Source organism: Bos taurus, chromosome 18 (genome assembly GCF_002263795.3).
Source record: "Bos taurus isolate L1 Dominette 01449 registration number 42190680 breed Hereford chromosome 18, ARS-UCD2.0, whole genome shotgun sequence".
Taxonomy (NCBI): domain Eukaryota; kingdom Metazoa; phylum Chordata; class Mammalia; order Artiodactyla; family Bovidae; genus Bos; species Bos taurus.
In genome coordinates, this window is record NC_037345.1 from 46,053,385 (window position 1) to 46,061,667 (window position 8,283).

The 8,283-nt window shown below is 53.6% G+C and overlaps 2 protein-coding genes across 3 annotated transcripts; both read left to right on the plus strand.

Annotated features, from left to right (window-relative positions):
- Positions 1-461: 461 nt before the first annotated feature.
- On the plus strand, positions 462-1,364 carry FFAR1 (free fatty acid receptor 1). The gene has a single exon (NM_001309646.2). It carries the CDS (start codon positions 462-464, stop codon positions 1,362-1,364), a length of 903 nt encoding a protein of 300 aa, NP_001296575.1.
- A 169-nt stretch (positions 1,365-1,533) lies between these two features.
- On the plus strand, positions 1,534-7,925 carry FFAR3 (free fatty acid receptor 3). 2 transcript variants are annotated; one of them, NM_001145233.1, is made up of 2 exons: positions 1,534-1,571; positions 5,376-6,386. In NM_001145233.1, exon 2 carries the CDS (start codon positions 5,381-5,383, stop codon positions 6,359-6,361), a length of 981 nt encoding a protein of 326 aa, NP_001138705.1. In that variant the 5' UTR covers positions 1,534-1,571; positions 5,376-5,380; the 3' UTR covers positions 6,362-6,386. The 2 variants fall into 2 exon arrangements, with proteins under 2 accessions (NP_001138705.1, XP_015313546.1); XM_015458060.3 differs by lacking the exon at positions 1,534-1,571 and adding an exon at positions 1,582-5,111 and having other exon boundaries at positions 5,376-7,925.
- The last annotated feature ends 358 nt before the right edge of the window (positions 7,926-8,283 follow it).

An 8,283-nucleotide genomic window follows, 5' to 3' on the forward strand; every position in this document is an offset into this window, starting at 1 on the left:
AGAGCCCTCTCTTTATAGGGAATTGGGAAAGGGGCATGAACACAGGAGTCTAGATTCCTCTCTTGAGAAAAACATCCTCTTGGGCTTCACTCTGGTTCTGAATTCTCTCCACCCTTTGTTTTCCCAGAGGCTCAAGAATCAGGAGGTCTTGCCTCTCCTGGGACCTGCCCACCTGTGTTCCGTCTCCCATCTGTTGCCAGCGATCGTGTGCTCCATTTTAAGGGGGCACGTGGCAGAGAGAAAGCAGAGGGCTGACAGCGAGCGGTCCCTGCTTGAATCCAGGCTTGACTGCTAAAAACCTGCCACCTCCCTCTATGGGGCATCCATCTCTCCACTGATCTCACTAGACAGCTTCTCGCATCCTGAGCAGTGCTGAGACCAGTCTGTGACTCCAGGAGCCCCCGTTCCTCGGTCCCAGGAGATCTGAGATCAGGGAGTGAGTGGGGCGCACAAGGGGCCCCATGGACCTGCCCCCGCAGCTCTCCTTCGCCCTCTATGTGGCTGCCTTCGTGCTGGGCTTTCCACTCAACACCTTGGCCATCGCGGGCGCCGTGTCCCACGCCCGGCTGCGCCTCACCCCCAGCTTGGTCTATGCCCTCCACCTGGGCTGCTCTGATCTCCTGCTGGCGACTTCTCTGCCCCTGAAGGCAGTGGAGGCCCTGGCTGGGGGCACCTGGCCCCTGCCGGCCCCTCTCTGTCCTGCCTTCGCCCTGGTCCACTTCGCTCCACTCTATGCGGGAGGGGGCTTCCTGGCCGCCCTGAGTGTTGGCCGCTACCTCGGAGCTGCCTTCCCCTTGGGCTACCAAGCTGCCCGGAGGCCGCTCTACTCCTGGGGCGTGTGTGTGGCCGTATGGGCCATCGTTCTCTGTCACCTGGGGCTGGTCTTTGGGCTGGAGGCCCCGGGGGGCTGGCTGGACAATTCCACCAGCTCCTTGGGCATCAGCACACCAATCAATGGCTCTCCGGTCTGCCTGGAGGCCTGGGACCCAGCATCGGCAGGCCCGGCTCGCTTTAGCCTCTCGCTTCTGCTCTTCTTTCTGCCCCTGGTCATCACAGCCTTCTGCTACGTGGGCTGCCTCCGGGCACTGGCCCACTCGGGCCTGAGCCACAGACGGAAGCTAAAGGCGGCCTGGGTGGCTGGCGGGGCCCTGCTCACATTGCTGCTCTGCTTAGGACCCTACAACGCCTCCAACGTGGCTGGCTTCCTGCACCCCGACATTGGAGGCCAGTGGCGGCAGCTGGGGCTCATCACAGGTGCTTGGAGCGTGGTGCTCAACCCTTTGGTGACTGGCTACTTGGGAGGCCACCCTGGCCAGGGGACAGTCTGTGTGGCAAAAACAAAAGCAGGAGCATCCCAGAAATAGTAGCTATTGCTGGGGGGAAAGGGGCAGGGAGCAGGAGAGCCTGGCTGCTTCTCCAGGCTCCTGGCAAGGGCCACTCTCAAGGAACGGCGGGGCAGCCTCGCCTGGGAGCATCCCTGGAGCCACTTGTGGGAAGAACTGAGCCTAGAAGAAGACAGGATTGCAGTCAGAGAGAAGGATGGAGGCCTGGAGCCAGATGGCAGGAGGAAGGTAAGCTGCCCCCGGCACATAGGACTTCCCACCTCCCCTGTCTCTCGTCTCCTCGAATCTTGACTGCCCCGACTGCCAGCGAGTCATGTGGAGGAGGAGGAAGGATATTTGCTTCTAAGCCAGAGGCACTGCCACTCTGATGGTATGCTTGGGGAGATGTTACTCCAAAATCTTTTCCTAGGAATGTACATTTAAATCTCTCAAGAAGCAGCAGGAGGCAAGACCATGACACTGTGATACCCTATAGGGCTCACAAGGGGGCAGCATTAGAACTGTGAACAGGAAGCTGGTGGCAACAGATGCTTGGGCAGGGGGAAGGGAAAATACTAGCAGCACCAGAAATAGTCGCAAACAAACATACATGACAGTCACCACGTTAAGAGTTTTGCAAGCGTTGTCTCATTTCATCCTCCCACAATCCTTTGATTTAGCCGTGCAGCTGCTGTACAGATGAGCAGGCAGCTCACTGCACAAGGGAGTCAGGCAAAGGGGCAAACGCTGACTGAGCTCTAGACTGCGCTTTGCTCACCAAGCCACGTGCCTGGTGTGGGGCTGCTCCCACCCAGGAGAAGGAGTGACTTACTCTAATTTGAACAAAGCCGCTACCCACTTTGTCAGGCAGCGCACGCCCCCTGGTGCAGGGCTGTGCTCTGCAGGGAGTGCCTTTTCCTAATTTGCACTAAGGCGCTGCATGAGTTTGCCATGGTCCTGGAACCAAGTATGACCATCATCTTCATTTCTCGGGATTAAGAAATTTGCCCAAGGCCTTACAGCAATGGAGCAGTGGACATAAGATGTGATGCTTCCAGGAGGACCCCAAAAGGTCAGGGGACATCTGGAAAACTTAGGGGTATCGGGGTTAATGCCTCTCTTTGCGGTCCCTTTTGTGAAGGTGAGTGGTAACACCCTGAACCCAAGAGAGAGGCAGACGACAGCGGCTGAGAGAGACACACACGTGGGCGTCTGCTCTGAGATGAGGTGTAGGAAGCAGACTTATTCCTCTAATGATGACAAAGACGTGAACACATAGAAGCAAAAAAACTGGTAGCTGTGTGCCTGACTTGCACTTGTGGATTACACAAGTTTTCATGCTTGAATGTCTACAAGGGGGAACTTCCTTAATGGTTGTCCAGAGGTTAAGACTCTGTGCTTCCACTGCAAGGGGAATGCGTTGGATTCCCTGGTCAGGGAACTAAGATCTTGTATGCTGCATGGTGTGGCCAAGAAAAACAAATGTCTACAAGGGCAAGAATTTTCCTTGTTTCGTTTGCTGATATAACCCCAGCAATTAGAAGAGAGCCAAGCACGTAGTAGGCTTGCAGTAAATATTTGCTGAGTGAGTGAATGCTTGTAACAGCCCTCCAAAGACAGTTTTATTACCCCTGTTATAAAGATGGAGGGCTTTCCTGGTGGCTCAGTGGTAAAGAATCTGCATGCCAATGCAGGAGACGCAGGTACAATCCCTGGTTCGGGAAAACCCCATGAGAGTAGGCAATGGCAACCTACTCCAGTGTTCTTGCCTGGACAATCCCATGGACAGAGCAGCCTGGTGGGCTACAGTCCATGAGGTTGCAGAGTTCGACATGACTTAGCGACTAAACAACAGCAATAATAAACAAATACGGAAACAGGCCAGAGAAGTGAAGTCACTGGCCAGAGGCTCCACTGAAGCCAGAAACAAGTTTGCTCTCTGTGCAGTGGGGACACCAGAGAATCTTGGTCAAAACCTGCACTCCAGCACAGACGACCCCTCCCGTAAAGCAACAACTATGCTCCCTCCCACCGCACCAGAGCACCTGCTGCTGCTCGGCCACCTCTTCCGGTTACTTGTGCCTCTTCCACTTAGGGGAGATTTCAGCTCCTCCCTGCAGCCCTGCAGAGCCTGCCCCCAGCATCCTCTGGTTACTCTCGCCCCTTGTGCCGTGAACCTGCTCCCAGTGGCCCCAGAAGGCCCACCTGTGCACCCCTATTCCCTGTGCTTGCACCATTTCCTCTGGGGGCTCTCGGCCTCTGGATTATTTGTGTCTTTATTATCGTCCCCCTACTCAGTCCCTCTCAAGGACACCCCTTCCCACCACATGTAAGCCCCACAACAGCAAAAACTTTGTTTGGTTTTCTGCCCGATTTCTAACAGCTTATTTGAGATAAAATTTACATATCATAAAATGCACCCATTTCAAGTGTACCATCCTGATTTTTAGTACATTTACCAAGGGGTGCAACTATCCCTATCAAGCAATCTAGGATATTTTTTGATAAAAATGGAATAACTCTCATGCTCACTTACAGTTAACCCACTTCCACTCTCAGTCCCCAGGCAACCAGTCATCTACTTTCTGTCTCTACAGATTTGCCTACTCTGGGCATTTCATAAAAATGGAAACATACATAGTCTTCTATGTCTGGCTTGTTTCACCCAGCACAATGTTTTTAGGTGCATCCATGTATGCATGGGTATTTCATTCCTTTTTGTTGCCAAATAGTATTCCACTGTCTGGCTACGTCACATGGTTTATCCATTCACTAGCTGATGGACACCAGGTAATGTTTCCACTTTTTGGTTATTATGACTAATATTCTTATGAACATTTATGAGCAAGTCTCTGTGTGGATATATGTTTTCATTTCTCTTAAGTCAATAGTTAGTGTCAGTCACTTAGCTGTGTCCAACTATTGGTGACCCCATGGACTGTGGCCCACCAGGCTCCTCTGTCCATGGGGATTCTCCAGGCAAGAATACAGGAGTGGGCTGCCATTCCCTTCTCCAGGGGATCTTCCCTACTCAGGGATCAAACCCGCATCTCCTGCTTGGCAGGCGGATTCTTTACCACTGAGCCACCAGGGAAGCCCCTGCTATGGATTATGTGGCCCCCTAAAAGGTAGTTGTTACCATCATTGCCACTAAAATTAATATTACTATCAGCCCAGAGACAAGCCCACCGCAGGAAGTGGGGTGAGGGCAACTGACATCTGTTCAGTGCTCACCACACTTAACTTAGCCTTTGACAGGTTATTAACTAACACTTTACACAATAAACCTATGAGACTGGTATTCTGATGATCCTGTTCTATGGATGAGAAAGCAGAGGCACAGAGGGCTTAAGTCACTGGCCCCAAATCACTAAGCTAGCAAGTGACAGGGCTAGCATTGAACCCCAGCCTGGATCCAGAGCCCAGGCTCTGCATGACTGTGTCACACTTCCTGCCCTTACAAGGCAAACTGGAGGAGTGCCATTCTAGAGGAGCAGATAAAATTCAAGTGGAGGATCAGAGAGAAGACAAAGTCTGCACATCCCCTGTGAGGCCGCCGAGGAGCAAGGCATGCAGGCAGTCGTGGAATTTGCTCCTCATTTTGCATACTGGCCCGGCGGCGCTGCTAACGGAGCTAAAGGCATCTTTTGTGCCGTTGCTCTCCAGCGAGTGACGTCATGGGCACTGCCAGGTTTTTATCACTTCTGCCAGATAATAGCTCACCGGACTTGATCTGGAGGAGCCGGCAAGGTGTTGAGCAGCAGAGCCCTCGGGTTCTCAAAGCAGCAGGTGAGCACGGGGTCCTTAGGGGCTCTGTGGAGGGCACCTTGGCGCTCAGGGAGAGGGAACAGGAGACAGGAGGCGACCAGGAAGAAAGGGACAGGAAAGGGGCAGGAGACCGGGTGTGACCAGGAAGAGAGGCAGGCGGCCCCTGCTGCGGAAAGCGTGAGGGAATGGGGGTGGGGGTGTTCCCGGCCGACAGCTGGGAAGCTGATGGTGCGAGACCCCCACCTGTGCTGCCATCTCTGTCTCTCTGTCTCTCTCTCTCACTAGTGGCCATGACCAACCCAGACCACTCCTTCTTCCTCGGCAATCACTGGCTCTTCTTCTCCGTGTACCTCTTCACCTTCCTCGTGGGGCTCCCCCTCAACCTGATGGCCCTGGTGATCTTCGTGGGCAAGCTGCGGCGCCGCCCGCTGGCTGTGGACGTGCTCTTGCTAAACCTCACCCTCTCGGATCTGGTCCTGTTGCTCTTCCTGCCGTTCCGCATGGTGGAGGCGGCCAGTGCCATGCACTGGTCCCTGCCCTTCGTCTTCTGCCCCTTCTCCAGGTTCCTCTTCTTCACCACCATCTATCTCACGTCCCTCTTCCTGGCAGCCGTGAGCACAGAGCGCTTCCTGAGCGTGGCCTACCCGCTTTGGTACAAGACTCGGCCGAGGCCAGGGCAGGCTGGCCTGGTCAGTGGGGCCTGCTGGCTCCTGGCCGCTGCTCACTGCAGCGTGGTCTACGTGATCGAATTCTCGGGGAACTCCTCCCCCAGCCAGGGTATCAACGGGACCTGCTACCTGGAGTTCCGGGAGGATCAGCTGGCCCTTCTCCTGCCCGTCCGGCTAGAGATGGCAGTGGTCCTCTTTGGGGTGCCCCTGTTCATCAGCAGCTACTGCTACAGCCGCCTGGTCTGCATACTCGGGAGGGGAGCTAGCCATCGCCGTCGGAAGAGGGTGGCAGGGCTAGCGGCTGCCACATTGCTCAACTTCCTTGTCTGCTTTGGGCCCTACAACATGTCCCACATCGTGGGCTACATCCAGGGTAAAAGCCCCACGTGGAGAAGTTATGTGCTGCTCCTCAGCACCCTGAATTCCTGCGTCGACCCCCTTGTCTACTATTTCTCATCATCTGGGTTCCAAGCCGACTTCCACGGATTGCTGGGGCGGCTGACTGGGTCCTGGGGCCCTTGGCGGCAGGAGAATGGCGTGACCTCGAAGAAGAGCGAGGGAGAGGGGCCACCTCAGGAGCTGTTCAACATAGAGGCTAGCTAGCGGACTCTAGGTGGGTGCTCTGGAGCTGGTGGCAGGTGGACTGGGCTGCAAGGGGGATCATCCCTGGGGCAGCTCCAAGCTCAAGTCAGGCAGGACCCTGGAGAGGCAGACTGGGGACTAGCACCATCCGGGACAGAGCAGGCACCCCGCCTTCCTCAGGATGTGCCCACAGAAGCCCAGCTCTTGATCTCATCACACACTCCCCTCCTTTCCCATCCCCTGACGTGCCCAGGAAGTGGTCAAGGTGAGGAAGAGCTATGGAGAAAAAAGGAGCTTCCCATGGCAGCAGGCCAGCTCCTGAACTTTGCTGAAGGTAGAAGAGGAGCTGAGAGCAGTGTTCAGGGGCCCAGGGAGCTGCCCAGTGACTTGGGACACAAGACGGGAAGAATGTCCTTCAGAACTACTGACAAAGCTGGTGGGGGTAGGGACACAGGACTCCAGGTGGGAGGGAGCACCCTGCTGTCACATGTGGATTTTCCAGAAAGTTTCCACTGCTCAATAATTTCAGATCTTCAGGGACATTTATGAAAAATGGCAAAGAAACATTACCTAAATAAATTTTGTGGCAAGCAAAAGAGAATTTTTTTTTCTTAACCTGTTTTTTTTTTTTTCCTAATGGTCCATGTGATTGGTATATGTGAGTGTATCTTAGGTGAAATTGATGGATGGAAGGATAAAACACTGAGACTCTGAAAGAAAAGGGATGAACAAGAAGATGCTTAGATGCTGAGAGAGGACTGGAGTTGGAAGAATAAGAACAATAACTAACCTCTCTTAAGAGCTTGGCCTGACACTGTCTTCTTCAATCTTCTCAGTCACTGTGAGGCAGGTACTATTACTCTTCCCATTTTACAGGTGAGAGACTGGGCCCAGAGAAGTGAAGTCTCTTACCTGAGACCCCATAGCCCACAAGCGGTTGAAGCAGGACTGGAAGCTGAAATTAGCTGACTCCAAAACCCAGGTCCCTGAGCCACTCTGCCACTAGCTGTGTGTCATCGGTAAGCAGGCCCCAGTTAAACTTCCAGAGTCAGCCAAGGCAGACTGACTGGGACAAATGTAAACAGATCATGAGGAGAAACAGAACTGGATGCAAAGCAGATGGACTATCTGTGATCATACATCCTCTTCCCAGTAAAGAAACCTCCTTGAAAAAAATAAGAGAATTAGTCAGCATGTTGACTTCAGGTTACCGAAAAGACAAATGTGTGTTCTTAAGAGCTATTTTTATCAAACTGTGATCATGTAGTAACTTTTTGTTTTCCAGAGAGGGGTGGGTGATACCTGAGAAAGAGCTGGTCAGGGCCTCCCCCTGGTCCCGCAAAGCAACCAGAGAAATGCTGGCACTGTTGACACTCAGTCAGATTGAGCTCAAAATTATTTATCGTGTCCGTATTGCATGTAGATGGGTGGGTTCGGAACTTTAGGGATTTCAGTACTACTGTCTTTGTTGTTGCTGTGTAGTTGCTGAGTCATGTCCCACTCTTTTGAGACCCCATGGACTGTAGCCTGCCAGGCTCCTCTGCCCATGGGATTTCCCAACAGGAATACTGGAGTGGGTGGCCATTTCCTTCTCTAGGGGATCTTCTGGACTCAGGGATCGAACCCGCGCCTCCTGCACTGGCAGGCCGGTTCTTTACTACTGAGCCACCTGAGAAGCCCTTTACTAATGTCTTTAGCATCTGCTTTCTTCCAGGGTCACTGGAGAATGAGGACTGGCTGTGGGTGGGGGTTGAGTCTCAGGTGAAGGGAGAGAGACATCATCTCTGTGTAGAGATGAAGGTATGAGCTGTCCTTCTGTCCCATGGTTCATCTGTCTGTCCCAAGGCACTCAGGCCTTCATGGACACATGGGTGTACATGCTTCGGAAAGGGCACAAAGGTGACGTGGAATCCTGCAACTCCAGGGCTGGTAGCGAGGACCCA